The sequence below is a fragment of the Pezoporus wallicus genome, unplaced genomic scaffold (assembly GCF_028554395.1).
Source record: "Pezoporus wallicus isolate ANWC-B61680 ecotype Strahan unplaced genomic scaffold, APGP_CSIRO_Pwel_v1 contig_5767, whole genome shotgun sequence".
NCBI lineage: Eukaryota > Metazoa > Chordata > Aves > Psittaciformes > Psittacidae > Pezoporus > Pezoporus wallicus.
The window spans coordinates 7,320,370-7,338,468 of record NW_026640599.1 but is presented as its reverse complement, the minus strand read 5'-3'; the positions used below and the strand labels follow the sequence as shown (position 1 = coordinate 7,338,468).

Here is an 18,099-nt window from a genome sequence, read left to right as displayed (position 1 = left end):
AAACATTAGAGCAAATGGGGCTGTAAGGGTTTAGAGAGCCACGCCGAGAAGCCAGCTAGGAAGAAGTAACATGGCTTGCTGACCTGCCGAGTTTCACTTGAAACAACATTGAACACAGTCCTTTTTGTTTTGTGAGGAGAGGGAGAGCCACCTGAAAATACAGATTTCCACTCCCTCTCCTTCTATACTTTCTCAAAGGAATTGATTTTAATGAAGAAACCTGCTTAGGGATGGATTCTTGTTGGCCTTGCAAGTCCCCTCCACCCTGCCCTGCACTGCTAAGGACACATCCCAGCACCACTCCCCGCTAGGGCTCCAGCCTCCCCCCTCCAGGCTTTTGGGGCTTGAAATTAGCCCTTAATCTGTAAAACAAAGATGCGTTATGCTATATGAATGGAACTGTATTACTTACAGTACTTTCTATGCACATGTATACAAAGCCACTGAAATATACTGGATTACTTTTTAAAAGGAACCCATCCAAATAGCATTTGGTAACTGGATGTCTTTGTCAGTGATATTGCATACCTAGACTGTGGGATGAATAACTTATGTCAAGATAAGTTATTTTCCCACTGTTATTATTATTTGAATAACATATTCTCAGCTTGCTCACCTTAGGCACTAACATTTTTTTCTGCAGAGTTGCACTGTTTTTTTTCTACTATATTTCAGATACTTGCTTGCCTAAAATGGTTCACAAGCCTCAAATGGGAAATGCTAGCTTGCAAGTTTAACTGAGGTGTAAGCATTGTTACCTGTATCCCCCTGTACGTCCCTGCAGAAGACGCAAACCTGTTACCATGAGGCCCTACAAGTCATGCTAACCCACTAACCCCCACTTTGAATATAGGCATCATGCCCAGTGACAACTAGCACATAAAATGCAGCATGAAGACATTTACTTCTTGTAAAGTGTCATAAGGTGTTAATAAAGATCATAACATAGACTATCCTTTATTGTTACGGCTAGTATGGCTTTATGAGCCAAAACCATATCCTATTGTTTGTACTCACATTTATATTATTAAGTCACATACTTATGCAGAAAACCTAATTGAATTCTGATGGGGTTTCTGAAAAACCACAACTGCTGAAGAGCTACAGAGTTTGTCAGATGTTGCAGGGGTGTGGACCACTCTCCGTGAAGATTTGTTATCCAGAACAAAATAGCAAATAGCAAATTCTTGTTTGTAACTCATCTGCCTTTGTGTGCATGTTGGACTGAGTACAAGGTGGTTTTCAACACACTGGCTTTAGCACAGCAAATGCACAGAGTGGCAAACAATTGCTTGCTTAGCATCCATATAAAATCACTACCTTTTAAGTGTGGGCAGGCATTTATTGTGACCATGTACTGAGTACTGCACATGAAGAAGAAAACTTGAAGGCGGGGTGAAATGGGTACGTTTTCACTTCAGCCCGTCAAAACCAGAATGTCAGGTGTCAACACCTACTGGTCACTATCAGAAATACCACCACGGAACGGTGCCGACTGCAACACTGAGCAGGAAGCCTTCAAACTCTGCATTGAAAGCAGTGATGAAAATGAAATAAACTGCAGGAAATAAGCTGAAGGGAAAAAATCCACAGGAAAAGAAATTAAACCAGGAAACACTTTCAGGAAAGAAAAAAGGAAAGGAAAAAAGGAAAGAGGGGAGAAGGACATTGTCATTAAAATGACCATGCAGAAAGTGTAAGTAAAAAATGAGGCTGTTGAGTAGCAAACAGTGTTTGACCTTAATGTATCACATATTGAGTGGAATGGTGAATCAGGGGAGACAGCACTCCTGGGACTCTTGGATTTGCTCACAAGGAGCAAAGTTGACAACATTTCCAAACATAAAGAAGCAGGCAACAGCAAGTAATCACAAAAGTAACTTTCCCCAGGGGAGGTTTGTCTCCTTGGAGAATTTCTGTAGCTAACAGATAGACTCCTCACTGATTTTGAGTACAAATGAGCCTCAGAGAGCTCTGAATAGTCCTCTGGCAGAGCCTGTCCCCTTCTGTTCACTGTGGAAGGACCATGAGAAGACGGACTGTGCAGAGCCTCCATGCCTCAGCAGCCCCAGGCACCAAGAGGACAGGTGCTGCCTTTACAGGTTAGCAGGATTGCCTACTTGGAAACAGTCTGCAAAGCTATGAGTGGGAGTTTACTTGCTGAATATATTTAATGGCAAAGTAAAAAAAACAAATTTGGGTCACAACTGAGGAAGCTAGCAAGGTATAATGTAACTTTTAACTCAAAAGGTGACGCATTTCCTGGGAAACTGAATAAATACACTAATCTTTATGATGAGGGGGGTAAACACACTCAGAAATGTGACACAGTAAGCCAGACCAGTGTCAAATTTTGCTGTCCTTGCTCTGTCCTTTCTGAACTGTAGCTTTTCCTGACTTCTCTGGACCCTTTGGCTACACTGGGACATCAGGTCTGGCCCTAATCACCTCCCTCCCACTATACTGCAGCCTTCTCTCTGCATCTTTCTTTCTGTGTGGATTTTCCAAGTGGCGTTAAAAAAAGAAGTGCTGGAAGAGGTGCCAGACTGCTCTAGAGGCTGAGATGCTATACATGCTGAACAGTGAAAGGCAGACGACACCCACAGATACACTGCAGCCCTGATCTGGCAGGATGCTGTCTGGGGGAAGGTGGCAATCAATCCTCACATCTTATCATCTCCTGTAGCATCTGCCAGCACAGGGGGAGGGGGAGCCACTCCAGCCAACTTTCTTTATAGCATGGATATTGTTTGCAAAGTTGAAGACATTTTACATACAAATACAGATCAGTTCAAAGCCATCTGCTTTTTTTCTATGTAGTGTCTAAAGTATTGTAAGGCTGTTATAGAGAATACGAAAACAAGCTCTTACCTCTGCTGCTGAGCTTAAGATAGTAAATAAAAAAAAAAAAAAGGAAAAAAAAAAGGGAAAAGAAGAAGAAAATATAGAAGTTGGTATGCAATGAGACAGCCTTTTTCAATGATGGTTGCCTAGGCTGCTTTTGTTTGGAGACAATCTCGCCTGGTGGGTGGATGTGCTGGCACATCATCCCTCTGGTGTGGGCCAAGTCACCTCCTGGCCTTCACAGCCATCTCTTGTCCTCCCGTGGACCTCTTAGCCTTTTTTACATTCTTTTACTTTTGTGTCTTAAGGGCAGAAGTCATCCTCTACACTAAGCATTTGCACAGACAATAATAGACCCTGTGCCACTTCAATAATACTTCATTGGTGGGTTTCTTTAGGGTTATATTCTTCCAGATAAAAGTAGGCTTGCTTATTCCCTGCCAGAACATGTTCTGAACCTTTGCAGATGAGCTGTGGTTTGTATTGCCTGGGCTGCAGTTTTGGACCTACAGGCTTTTGCAGCACAACCAAACTCCACCATTGACAAGCAGCTCAGAAATGCTGGCCTGGATATGCAATAGATAGTTCATTATTCAGAATTAACCTGCCATGGTCAGTGAATAAAAAAGAAGCAGCCTGGTGCCCTGGTTTATTCCCACCAGAGCTCAGACCTACGTGCCGTGGAAAGATGCACAAATTCACTGATCATCTGCCATATTCATTAGCACTTGAGGTTTTTTTAACTACTGCATTTAAATCACATTTAATTCTGATAAATCAAGATTGCTTCCCTGACTTGCCAGTTTGATAATTTCATCTTCATGCTTGTTCACATTAGTAAGTATTGATTTCCTGTGGGATGCAGTATGTCTTCGTATAGTGAGTGAGGGTTTGGTGTGCTTGGCAATATTTCTGTCACACAGTTATATTGGAAGTTCAGGTATTGTCATACTTAACATGATTTGATTTTCTCAAATGAAAAAAAAGAGATTCTATGCAACAGCACAAGAGATGAAGTATCTAAAAAGTGCAGCCCCTACTTATGAAAATGTCAAAGATTAATTCAAGAGAGATTCATTTTGGTTACCTTTTTTCCCTTCTATTAGAGTCCTGATTCCTTTTGTCTGCAATATTTGCACAATAGAAACACTCCAAATATTGCAATGCTTCCTCACTCTACAAGGGTCAGAGCAGTCTCTCCACAGTTAGTATAACTCTCTCTATTTTCTGCAAACATTTACACATACTTCTAGGATGGAAAAGCTACAACACAACTTCAGCCTGTCAGAAAAAATACCTAAGCTTTGTTGATTCTTGTTTTGACCCAGAAAACAATTTATTTTGCAGATACTTTTACAGGACAAGTGGAATAATTTTCAAGCCTTTAAGAAATTACAGTTCTATCATGACTGAAGTTACAGCCACAACCATGAATATTTAAGACTAAGGGAAATATTTGCTAAAGCTACAACTAGAAGTTACTCATCTTCCTTCCCCTTTGATGCCCTTCTATCTATGGTCACTCAGTGAGTGTAAGATGATGCTGTTCCAGAAGTACTGCGGCTACAACAAATCAATGATAACCAGAGTACCACACACCACTCACAGAAATAAGCCTTGAAGCAGAGCCATAGGCAGAAAACACTTTCTCACCCTATTCATGAGCCACTGAGACAGATATATGCCCAGAGCTGAGCTTATTCAAGTAACACCTAAGGTAATTTTTTTTATTAAGAAATTTTTTTTGGGGGGGAGGGTGGGCAAACACAAATGAATTTGTTGCCTACCACAGAAATCACAGCTCTGCAACAGTGCCATCAGTATCTATTCTGCAAGGATTAATTCATCCCAGCACGGAAAAAATGTCTCTTCCTCGAGCCAACCCCATAGTCAGCCCACACCCTACTGTGAGGCAAAGGCCCATTGAACCACAGCTCTAAATTTTCCAGACCTGCCTTTCAGCTGCTGTCATCCCCAGCTGTGTCAGTGGAGGCACAGATCATCAGCTAATTAATCCCTCTTTCATGTGATGAAATCAGGGAGACTTGGGGTTACCTGTCCATTAGGTACAAATCTCAGCAGTACCTACCTAACATTTCCAGCCAGATGCCTACATAGTGCAACACCAGTTTTACCATTATAGCTGACGATGACCAGTTTTATTCTGATTTTTGTGTTAGTAATCTTCCATTTAGACTAGATGATCATGGTAGGTAGGTCACTTCCAATTTAAAATATCCTATCCTTTCCTATCCTTTCTAACAGCATGACACAGAATGGTCATGTTTCATGCCTCTGGTTTTGCATCTAAGCTCAAACTCATATCCCAGCCTGACAATTCACCTGAATACAGGAACTCTACATAAAGGTGTTGGGAGGTCTTGAGGTGTACAAGGCAGTATATTGTTCATACAAGCTAATTTAGCTCCAGCTGGGGTCATTTTCTGCTCTGAGACGATTAAGGTTCTTTGGGTTTTAAGGCAACAAAATGACTTTTGTCTTTCTACAATACATTATACTAGCAAAGTAGCTGCAGCCATGCTGAGAGAACTGCATTTTAGCAGTTAGCCTACTCCTCACACTCCCACATTCATCAAAAAGACATGTTATGCTGATAAATTACGGTAATGGCTTTGGCTGGCACAGTTATACTGGTTAAAGATCACACACTTTTCAGAGCCTTGTCCCACACCTTTGCACAAGCACAAATAATCAGTGAAGAAAAAGAGCTTCCATATCTTCATTCAGACATATTATGGGAAACAGCCTTTTAGGTTCAGATTACATGAAAGAGACAAAAGTGTGGGTCACCGCAGTTTTTATTCTTAGCCTCACTGACTGCAACTTTCCCCCTCTTGATCCTTCCCCACTTGACCGACTGAGTAAATACCTCTGCCCAAGAAGTATGAATTTCCAATGAGCAAACCTGAAACCCTTTTCCTGGGGTCACAAACTACCCTGCAGTTGTCTGAGACTGGCATCACATGTTCATGCACTTTACAGAAGGAGAAAGAAAGCACATTACTGCTTGTGCAGGTTGAATTTGAGAAGGTTAGGAGGCTACCACTTAAGCACTACACACCTCATGTTTAAAAGGCTTTTCAAGATATAACAGAAGGGGTTCAGTCATTCGTCTGATATTGCAGCTGCAGCATCTCCAATGGACTCTACCTCCCCAAAATGCTCATTAACCTGGGCCTCCTGAATCACATCTGCTTGTCTTGCTATTCAAACAGCACAGCTTTAAGTCAATGCCCTTTTTTACAGATCATGAAAGAACATCTTGAGAATAAAATTTACTCACCAAAAAACCTGGGAGGAATTCAGCTCAGCAGGGAAATAAACCCATTCATTTTGATCCAGATGACATGCCACCAGAGCTTTTTTTTAGATTGTTACGACACGTTCACTGTTTCATAGTTAATTGAAAAAAAAATTTTGTGTTCTATGTTCTGATACATAGTAAAAAGACAACCACGTGATACAGTTAAGTCCCTAAACCACTGCTGAACAAGGTATAATAATTATTGAGAGGCTGGCTTAACAGTTGGAGTTAGACATCTGGGGAAAAAAAAGGCTTTGGTAAGAGGGTGCTGAGAGGGAGTTTGGGGCAGATGAGGTGAAAAGGAAAATAGATCCTTCCCTTACTCGCCTCCCTTACGGTATCTATATCTGAAGCAGTCAGTCTGGAGCAGAGCTGTAGCGAGGTGATAACACAAACTACGCAGTGGCCTTGCTGCTGGCCAGCTGCGCAGCAGAAACCCTAGAAGATAGGATATTGGCTGGGTTGGGACAGGGCTTGGGCTGCAGCATGCCAGGAGTGCCACAGATGAACACCTCTGAGGTCCAAATGCTACCGCAGCACTGGCAGTAAATAATACCTTGTCAGCAGGCCACATTATTGAATAGCAATAACTTTCCATAATAACTAATTAGTGTCACATACAGACCAGACACTTATAAGAAAGAAAGTTCTATAGCTCTTCTTCGTTTATTGAATTGCAGCACTGAGGTTGAGCTTTACTCCTCTCCTGGGCTGGCACAAGAAAGTACCTACACATAAGTCACACACAACCTTCCTTTTGGCAGCTGTGGGTTGAATCAAGCCATTTGTCATCTCCCACAGCTCGATGGTGCCACTGTTTCTGTGGTCTTCTTGCCTGGACAGCAAGCTCTGTGGTGTTTGGTTATCCTGTGCTCACCCCTGAGACATCCTCTAGCTTCCACTGCCCAGTGGGGACCCAGTTCTGTGAAAGAAGGCTTTCAGCAGCACCCATCTTGGGCAATGGAACAGGCTTACTCTTTCCACAAAATCTCCTTGGCAACCCTGAGGCCATGGGAAACCTCAGGCAAGTTTTATTTTGGTGGCCTTAATAACATGGGCATGGTCAGCACTCTATTCCCCCACCTTCCATGTACATCAAATGGGGACATATCTGTGTCTGTAGATGTTGCGCATGTCGCCTTTTCATTCATAAAAGGCAGCCTGTATCTTTAATCATCACTTTGCCAGAATAATAGCAAAAAAAAAAAAAGCACTTGATTGTGTGGGTTATCAGACACTATTGGAAAAGTCTAGATAAGGATGCTGAAAAACCTTGGCTTATTAGTATTCCACATGCAAACGCTTCTCCATAATCCAGAGTCATCTGTATCCCGGCAACCCTTAAAATTTCATTGTCACTGAATTGCCAGATCTTTATCAAAATATAATTACAGTCTTAATTTGGATGATAAATTTTGATTGCCTGTGCTGTGCCAAAAAAAAAAAATTTAAAAAATCAGGTACCTGAGAGCTGAGGTACAACTGTGAGACGTGAGTCTGCATATTCTGACATTGGTGCGCCACCCTTCCTCTTATCAGAAGTTGGGCTCTGACAGATAGCAGTGAGGTTATATAGGGGTAAATAGACAGGACATGAAAAAACAGTCTTCTAATGCCAACAAATGAAATTTGCACTAAAACAAGGAGGAATTTAAAATATGCAGCTGCATATGACAATTATCACTATTATGCAGATTATACACTATTATCACTGCGAGGTGAATGATGTGCAGCATGGCTGTAAAAACCTGGAAGAAACCAGTCCTTCCTGAAACAAGAGGAGATTGTGCAGAGCTCACCTTTTCTCCCACTGCTTTTTTTTCCCTCACCAAACACTGGCAGAAAACAGCACAGCATTTTAGTTATATCCAGAGAGGGTTCTCAAAATGCAAGGGTCATAAAATGGCTTCAGATTTCAGCAAATTGTCCTAGTGTTCATCTTAAACCTCACTGACAGCTTTTAAAAGTGCTCTTAATGACAGCTTTTTATGGTTCATTCATTCCAGTACGATCTTTCTGGCATTAAGAGGTTGCCTGTTAGGAGGCTGGAGGAAAGGGGTGCCATTTTTCAGCAACGATAGTAGAGTCCTGTACATAGGCTACCACCACCTAAACACCTTGTGTCTGCACACTTCAAAGAGCACAAAATAGCTGTTCCTTCAGTTACGTGCTTACATGAGCCAGCATCTTTAATTCCTTAAAATGACTGAAGATATTAGGATTGATGCATGTATCACAACAGACCAGAATCATCTGTCTTTACTGTGCACTGTTATAGTGATGTATTATACTTGACCCCACACCGATCTGCAGCAGATGTGGAATCAACCTCATATTATCATGTGAGGATACAGTTTGAAATTCCATCACTTGAATTCAACATTATTACCGAAGACATGCTGCTGGCTGGGGATGTACTCTTCTACCTTGCAAGAATTGAAATGATTATGAAGATTCTTCCAAACTTAAACATGCAGCCTAAAAAAAGTATCTCAGAGGAATATAACCACTGTCTGCTGTACCAGCGGAGCCCAAAGGAGAGGAGACGGCCCAGCAGGCAAGCCGTGGAGGTTACCTAGTTTCTGATAGCAGTCCAAACCCACTTCAGTTTTACCCTGTTGAAATGCCTGGGGGGAAAGATAATTACTTGGATGACAATGGCATAAATGCAATTAGACACTTGACCTTAGTGTTTCTTGGTCACATGCATAGCGTTTGTTCATTGCTAAATTTGGGTCTGGGAAGTTCTTCTTCCCGCCCCCCGAGTTATTTGCATTTGCTCTGCAAGCCCTGATGAGGATCCTTTCCTAGGACAGATGTGATCTCATCCCTAGAAACTGATTTCCTCACCCCCTGTGGGACCTTTGCATACCCAGCCTCAGTCTTCTTTGTTATCTGCTTCTGTAACTTTGATCGTCATTGCATGCATTATAAAATACTTCTTTGACACACCTGTTAATGCAAATTCACTCCCATGGAGCTTATGTTGTTCTCTCCTGAGAAGACCATGCAAGGTGAGAACAACCAGAACAGTAAGTAGATTCTACCACATAAGCATACAGAAGGGTTACACTGTGGATTGAAAGTCATACTGTGTCAGAGTTACAGTATGAAAAATGTGCTTCCTCATGGGTAGTGGTCAACTACGTCACTCAAGTGAAGTCTGTCTCCTTCATAATCCACTGCCCCTGCCCTCTCCCAGAGACCACTCCAAACCAAGTGCTGTTTTGACTGGCTTCTGGTGTAAGCAAACACATTTGACAGCTAATAAGACCCAAAGCTCACTGAGTCCAGGGAGATACTGCAACCTTTGAAGTCTCTTCTGTGCACGGGTTCCCATTCCCTAACAATCATGTCCATCACTTACATATCAGTAATGTTTTTGCTGACAGGAACAGTAGAAAGTTTTACAGCTGAATGGGTCAGGCAATGAACCATTCTTGTTCCCTTGGTGGTAGGACCTCAATGGGGCTAAGTCATACTGCAGTAGGAATGGAGGGCAGGAGGGAACCATGAGAGAACTATCTGGTCCATGACTTTTCCAATCCTGAAACACAGTTAAAATGCTATAAACAGCAAATGAGGCAACCATCCCCAGACACACAAGATGCTTCCTATAGTAATTTTTGACTGATGTGTGACTGAACCTGTCCTAAAAATGCCAAAATGCAAAGCCAAGCATAATTCCACTGCTCTAAAGTGGACTGAGCATTTCTAGTCGACCTCGAGTTTATTCTTACTTCCTCTCAAAAAGCCTAAATGAAGGACATCCCGTAAGCTCCATAGCATGCCTGTCCCTGTGCACTTGGAAAGGTCTTCCTAACCTTCCCTGCTGCAAAGTCAGCTGGTTCCTAAGGGGTAAAGCTGCAGAAGCGGGCACACTGGCTGCAGTCACATGCAGCTCCCCTCTTCTTTGGGTAGCAGACTCCATCTCTAGTGCTGTGAATTTGCAACTTCTCACCTCAGATGACTTGAGCTGAATCAAAGAAGCCAGAACTAGTGCCCTGGAATACTCCAGGCAGGGGGCAGGGGAAATATCTAAGCCCCCAAAGGAGGAAGATGAACCAATGCTTACTCCAGACGCACAGTTCTTCACTCTCCCTTTTAAAATGCATTCATTTCCTACTGGTGAAGGGTGCCACGCTAAAATCAGAGGAAAACAAACTTGCCTATCCACAGGAGCAGATTCAGCCTAGTGCTAGAGAGATGGAAAACTTCCATATGCCATGGTGACTAGCTCAGTACAGCCTGTTATCCATTCCCTCCACATGCCAGGCACACTGCCCCCCATATAAGCACTATCAGTGAAGGCAACCATACATCTGGATGAAAAACACGCTGATAGAAACATGCCAGTTTTAAAGCTTGGCTTTTGGCTCTAAGTTACATATTCCAACACTAAGTTGCATATTCCAACAACGTTAATATTGGGAGGACCGGCAGAAGAAAGAGGTTAGCAGATTTACTCTCCCTCTGCACCATGGTGTGTTGCAGGGGGAGGAGTTCAAAATGGCCCCTGTGAGGGCTGCCAGCATCTTCATGACAACTGGTAAAACGAGTTTTATTCCTCCCGGATACTCTTCAGTGAGAGCTTTCTCAAGGGGAGCAACTGATTCCTCAAGCCTTCACCAGCAGCAGGTACCTCCTGAAGGAACATTTCATATTCAGAAGGTGTCACAATGTTCCCATTTCTATTCTGCCTCTCTAATTATCAAGCCCAAATCTCCTGTCTTTGAGCTTATAGTTGCCATGATAGGCTGCATCACAAACTATGTGGTTATCACATGCATGTCCCAAGTTCCTAGTAAGCAAAACTGAGGTCTGGCTTCCTCAGCTACCTATCTTGGATGTTCTCCTGGGTGAGAAGACAAGCAAGTCTCACCACTGGCAAACAGGAGCCCAGAAAGGAAAGAATGTTATGAGCCTTCCACAGCAACCAGACTCTCAGCATTACAAGCCTCTGCCTTTGCACCAAGCAGCATCACAATAACCATGAACCCAAACGATGGCAGTGATACCAGTAGCTGAATAGTTGGAAATATAAACTGGGGATGCTCTTCCCCACTTGCCATTTTGGCTAAGCCACTTTACCCTTGATGGACCTGCCTTGACAACCTTATTTATCTAAAAATGGCTTGTCTGCTTCTGCTGATTCCAGGAGCTGCAAGCAGCATAACCCTGTGTGCTGCTAACTGCCCATGTCGCAGCCAGGCAGCCCTCTGATCTCTGTGAAAGACAGCCATTAAGGCAAGTGCAGTGGAGGGAGCGGCACGCAAGTGGTTAATGCATGCCATGAAGAAAAATACATGTGCATACTGTCTCAAACAGCCAGAATCTCCTAGGTTGATATTTTCCATTCAGTTCCACTAGAATTAAAATGCTCGTAATAGAAACCTGGCAATCAAAAGCAAAGAAATAGTCACCAAAGCAAGATTCATGTCTATCTATACAGTTGACCAGAAGTCTTTCTGCATCTTACAAGCAACATTAAATGCCATCCATTACAGCAACAAATGCCAGCCGAGTCCCTTTCTTTCCACCTGTGATTTTAAAAGTACATTTCCCATGCAGAAAGCTGTGTGCTTGGCAACCTCTGCATCTCCCCTCCTGACGAGTAGCAGAAAAGCTGCATGCTAAACTCTCTCCTGTAACGACATGGATTCCCACACCAGAGAAAAATTCTCAAACTGCCCAGGCAAAACTTCCAATAACCTGTCAGGTATTTAACAAACCGGAGGCAAAAGCTAAAGTCAAACCCTCAAAGCATATCAAAAGAGAGGAAAAAAGTAAAAAAAAAATAAAAAATAAAAAAACGCCCTCTGCTTGACCCAAAATAACAGAACAGTTCTGCATAGGAAAGAAAATGAATTACCATTGTGGAGACCCTCAGTCATTTAGAGTCTCCAGTGAAGGCTGAGAGCCATTCTGAGACTGCAGTTCTTTCCTCTAACTTCACTCCCCGGCTCTGCAAGGAACTGGTTAAAGATGACATCACTGCTCATACTACCCTCCTCCCTCTCCCCATTCACTTGCTAAAAAAGCTGAGGCTGCTCATCTCCCCCTGCATTGGCTTCAGATTTGGTCCTCACTCCTCGCCAAGTTCCCGGTCTGCAGCTGACTGTGCGGGTCAGTGTCAGTGTGGGACAGAGGATGCGTCTATGCACTCTTACAGCATCCCTGCTGGCACCACTTGAGAAATAAAACAGCCTTTCCCTTAAGAAATCAGAAGAGGTCTAACCTCGCGATGTATAATGCATTACACAGCCAGCTCCGTTTACAGAAGGCAAGCAGTCTTCCTCTTTGAAGCAGGAGGGAGAGACAGACCCTCCTAGGGGCTCTGCCTTTTGCCTCGGCTCACAGGAGAGGACACTCTATGTGGTTTGCTGCATCCTCCTTGTGTTAGGACTGCAATCTATCTTTTTTTATTTTTTATTTCCCTCCCCCCAAGCGTGACATCATCAGACACCAACTCTACTTCTGTAATAAAAACAGATCCCAAGCAGAGCTACCTGGGACGAGGTCATCTGGAGGATCTCACTTCTTACAAAATTCTCTGCTCCCACAGTGTCATCTGGATTTAATAACCCTGTGCTTGCTGCAGTCCAGGATGCCCAGCTGCTAGGCTGAGATCAGTCTCTTTTCTACCCCAGCATCCCAGCTCCACAGCATCAACAAGGAGCAGGTACCTCTGGAGCGCTCCCCGGTACCCACGATTCACTTTGCAGCTCCATTTGCTTCCCTCCCCTAACCGCTGGGAAGGATGTTGCAGCAAAATCCCTCGGCCAGTTCTCCCGGCTGCTACAAAGCAGTCAGGCTGCAAGCACCCAGCGCACAGGCTCCCAGTGCTCCTCCACTCTCCAAAGCTCCTCAGCCTAAGCATCGCTGAGCCTGACAAAAACACCGGCACACCTGACTGACAGCTGCGGGAGCCAGCAGCTCAGGGACAGCCCCAGCATAGGGCTTGTTTGCTGCCAAGGGCACCCACCGCCTTATTTTTGCTACCTGTGTTTTGCCTCCTGGGGTAGTGCTGAGGCTTGTGCTGAGCACTGCCCATCCTCAAGGTGTCCAGCAGGCACCAGGGTGACTGGGGTGAGCTCCACTACTGCTGTGGGGTGAGGGACAGATGGTGGCTCCTGGGCTCCGCAGCCTCCCTTGCACACTCCCATGCTCATGGTGGCAGCCAGCAGCAGTGGCAGCCACAGCACTGGCAGGAGACAGAAGTCTGTGTGTACGTGCATATGTGTAACATATGCTTTCCTATACCTATTATATAGACACAGAGCTACATGCAGAGGTAAACACAGACGTGCATTCTGGATCTCTTACCACTACCAGCAATGCCACAGACATACCAGAAACTGCACACATAACAGGACCAATGGGATAAGGCTGCATTTGCAAACATGCTCAGAATTGTTTGTGTGCTACCTGTCTATACAGCCTGCACAAAAATATAACACTCACTGCTGTGCTGATTAGAGGTGAGTGTTTGACACAGGGCTCTAAAAGCTTCACAGAACTCATACAAACTCCTCTGTAAGGTATAGTGGTGTATCACATGTCATGTAACAAATGGTATTTCTCTGTATGGTAGAAATGTCTTGGTGGGGGGACGGGTGATAGCACTGTAAAAGTCTTTCAGCAATTACAGAATCCTAGCATAGGTTGGGTTGGAAGTGACCCAAACCCACTGCAATGAGTAGGGACATCTTCAACTAGGTCAAGTTGCCCAGAACCACATCCAGTCTGGGCTTGATTGTCTCCAGGAATGATGCATCCACCACGTCTCTTGGAAACCTGTTCCAGTGTTTTACCATCCTCATTGTAAAATATTTCTTCCTCACATTCAGCCTAAATCTCCCCTCTTTTAGTTTAAAGCCATTACCCATCATCCTGTTGCAACAGGCCCTGCTAAAAAGTCTCTCCCTAGCTTTCTCATAGGCCCCTTTTAAGGACTGAAAGGCTGCAATAAGGTCTCCCTAGAGTCTTCTTTTCTCCAGGATGAACAACTCCAACTCTCTTTGCCTTTCTCATACACTCCATCCCTCTGATCATTCCTGTGGTCCTCCTCTGGACCCTCTCCAACAGGTCTGTATCTTTCCTGTACTGAAACCCCCAGCAAGCAGCCCTCTGAATTTGGAACATGCAGGTGCAGCAGGTCCCAGAGAAAATCTCTGCTAGAAACAGGGAGCAAGTTGGAAATTGAAGGAAGTCAGTAAAAATCCTGCCTCAGGGTTTATTCATAACTTCCTCCCCTTCTTTCCTTGAGAGCTGTGTTTTGCATGTGGGCTGGTAACACACATATCAAACACCAGAGCCCTCCTGAATGAGCCAGAGTTAAAAAGCTGGCATCTCCTGACAGCTGGGACACTCAGCAAAGAGCAGGTGGTGTAAACCAGGGACAGGATTTCCACTAAAGAGTCTCCCTGTCTTACAACAAGTGGGTGGTCCTGCAGGTTCTCATCTCCAAACCACAGCCTTGTCAGGCTGCATCCATCTTTGGGCATGCAGCAGGCACAGGCCCCTAGAACAAGCAGGTAAGAGCCTGAGACTAAGGGGGCATGACTGTGGTGAATAGGGATGTGGGACCATCTTTGGAGCTCCACCAATGTAAACCTTCAGATAAATACAGAAGAGAGTATCCTCTGCCACCACTCATTAATCAAACCTCAGTTTTCTTACCGCTCTGATAGGGATACTACAGACATTAACAAAGGGATCCTACGTGCATGTAGCAGCAACACTAACATCTCTGAAGTAACACTAATTATATATCATATACTAGTCCAAAAGAGAAAAAAGCAGAAAGCACACCAATTCACTAGATGAATCTCCATATTTCCCTTCTAAATCAAACAAGTGTTCTACCCAGCTTCTGTAAGTTCCTATAAATTTTAGGTGGCAGAAATTAACTAATCAGTGCTACTCTCACTGAGGACAGCCAGGTAAAATTTGACTATTGCACTTTCCACTTGGAACTGACTGGCCAGCTGGCTCTGTGCTAGCAATAGTCCCCTTGCCCTTGGGAGCGGGAAGGATGTTCTGTGGTTTTTCAGAGAAGGAAGAGAGCGTTTCAGAGAATAAAGGAGAAGTCAACAAATGCACCTTAAGTCTTTATTTCTTGGTTAATAGGACAATTTTAGTGTTTCTGTTTTCTCTTCTAAATCTGCTCCTCATACGTCTATCAGCACCTTGGAACTCAAATGCATAGTTATTGTATCCTCTGATGAAACCTTTGAACATGGCCTTCTCATTTTACTTTGGTTCTCCTAAGCAATGGCATTGTCTTAATCAGCAGTCAGAAACATTTGCAGACTGCCAGCTGGTTATAACAGTTCCCAAACCCAACAAGTTCCATGCTGGTTCCCAGTCATGAGATGTTATTGTAGGAAAGCAAACAAACCCATTCCTGTAAAAAAGACCAGGCAAACTAAGTGCGGGACTGGGGGGTGGAAAGAACCCAACCTAAATAAATGAGGGCTGAAACTACATCCACAGCTCCCAAAACTCTCAATCAAAGAGGCAGAAATGCTTCCAGACAGAAAGAGGAGCTTGCCCATCTCTCCCATCATTTCCCCCCTACTATACTGACATTAACTAACAGTTTCACTTGGCAAACAAGTTGTTTCAAGTACTTGGGTGACTCAGTTGAAGATCAGAGCTCAAATAAATGAGCATCAAGTAGCACCCCTGCCCCAGTGTATGCATTTCAGTGTACCTTGGGGTATCTCCAAAATAAATGGGGTAGAATATGCTCCATATTGTATGAATTCTCCACTTGCTTTAGCAAATGCACCTCATTCAGCATTTCCACTATCTTCTTTAATCTAGCACTATGCCTCCCACAAGCACAGTTTAACAAACATATTATATCATATAAATGGGTGTTTCCCATTTTGAGAATCATTCAGATGTGAGCTGAGTCCCAGTCTACTTTTCTGCTTTGACCAGTCTTCAAATGCAATCAAGTCTGGTAACAGATATGAAGAAGGCAGCAGATAAATGTCAGGCATCTACATCCTCTGCTATTTTTGTAACGTTACAGAGTGTACTGAAGAGAAGAACTGAGAGTCCTCTTCTTTAATGATGTCCTTACGATTTTTTAAAAAAAATCTACATTTCAATACTCTGCCATTTCAACCCAAAATGTTACAAAGTAAATCAAGGTCAGGTCTGCCTGTCACTTTCCCAAATTACTCCTGAGTAAAGACTGCTCTCAACCAAATAGTGTTAGTCTAAATAGGAACTGAGCCTCTCCTATTTCATTATCCCAGGGAGGTTTCAATTTCAAACCTGACTTGGACTATATAAAAGTTAGCTTTTAAGCAGGAGCAGCATGAATATTCCTCCCTCCCCTCTATCTTACCTTATCAAGGAAAGAAAGAAAAAATAAGACTCCGTACCAGTTCTGCTGACCTGACACAAGAGGAGGCAGCAGAACAGTGAGGTATGCCTCTCAGAGGAAATCTCAGTGCAAATTTTCCATTGCCTATTTTTCTTACTGTTCCACTTGACTGCATGGTACCCGCGGTACAATGGGAGCAGCTCCAGACTGCTGCTCCTGTTTCAGAGGAGCTGGCTGCCCTCAGCGAGGGCAGCTTCAAGCATCCCACCATTTGGCAAGGGTGACAACTCTACTGACCCTGGATATCCTTACTGGGAATACCCTTCTTACTCAGTCGGGCCCTCCTGAACAGACACACCCGAGCAAGGTGCAGCTGGAAAATGAGAAATGGAGACCCTGGTGGCTGAGGAGGAGAGACCCTCCTTGGGGGCTTCCTGCTCTGCCCCAGGCTGCCCAACCGTGATGGATCCAGGGGACAGGTCCCAAGCAAAGGCCACCAGAGCTACATCTGCCGGTGCCTTGTTCACAAAAGGCCAGGTCTTAAATATGCCGTAAGTAGTGGCAGCTACAAATTATCAAGGTACTTGCTGGTGAAGACTATTATAGGTTCCTGCTCTTCTTACTACTGTGATTACAGAGCGCTGCTCAGCACACGCACGTGATACAAGCAGCTTGTAGCCTCATTTCCTACAGAAACAAGTGTGATGGGATCACACGGCCTGCTGTCTGCATGGTTGTGCCTTTTCCCGCTCCCCAGCCACCACGGCCCTCCTGGACAACCTGGGCCAGATCCACACAGGGTAGGTGATACCAGGGTGCAAAATAACAACTCGGAAAATTTATTTTTCTTACAGATTGAAGAAAACTGTATTCCCCCAGGTCTACAACAGTGCAGTGACCATAACAACCTAGAGCACAGGAGACACAGATTCTCCTCTCCTTGGAGGAATCTGATGCTGTATTTCACACCTACAAGTAGAGTGTGTCATCCACTGTGCAACACACTACTGTGGCATCGTTCTTCAACACTGATCCTAGTTTGTTTTGAAGTCTTATCAACTAAGAGGAAGTAAAACTTTCTACTCAGTAGGACATTAAGTTTCTTTCTCCTAGTTTAACTAGTACATCAGGCTATGAAATGGAACCTGGATTGCCACTGAACTGAAAATCAAAACTTGGAACTGGATCTTGAGTCCTTCCCTGGGTGACAGGGTTTTACCTGTTTACTATTCCCACTATCCCACTGAATTTCCATGCCACCCCAGGGTGACAGGGTGTACAACCCTTGCTTTGGGAGAATTATGATGTGGTTTACAAGTCTTATAATGATAAAAGATATTGTAGAAGTATTGAGTTATTTGTCTATTTATCAACAGAAGCAGAATGGAAGTGTTTTTTAAATAGGAATTGTATAAATACTTTGGATACATAATGTAATCTTAACTCATAACTTCTTAATTAAAAGACTTGGATATGCAGCTCCATCTATTTCTATGTAATCCAATAATGCCTCATCTGCAATCCTATTTGGGTAGCAGCTGCAAAATAAGGATTGCAGAAAAAAGTCCTCTCACCGACCCTTCTT

General features: G+C 43.8%; 1 protein-coding gene across 4 annotated transcripts in view; it reads right to left on the bottom strand.

Annotated features, from left to right (window-relative positions):
• The window catches only part of NHS (NHS actin remodeling regulator), a 248,964-nt gene that overhangs the window by 32,633 nt on the left and 198,232 nt on the right, over nucleotides 1–18,099 (bottom strand). Inside the window, exon 1 of one of the 4 annotated variants that reach the window (XM_057419609.1) lies at nucleotides 12,408–12,570. The exons of 2 other annotated variants lie outside the window; for them this stretch is intronic. In XM_057419609.1, the coding sequence (XP_057275592.1) occupies nucleotides 12,408–12,426 (19 nt within the window). In that variant the 5' untranslated portion in view covers nucleotides 12,427–12,570. Of the gene's footprint in view, nucleotides 1–12,041; nucleotides 12,374–12,407; nucleotides 12,571–18,099 lie in introns of those variants that run through there. One more of the 4 variants, XM_057419608.1, reaches the window with a different exon arrangement.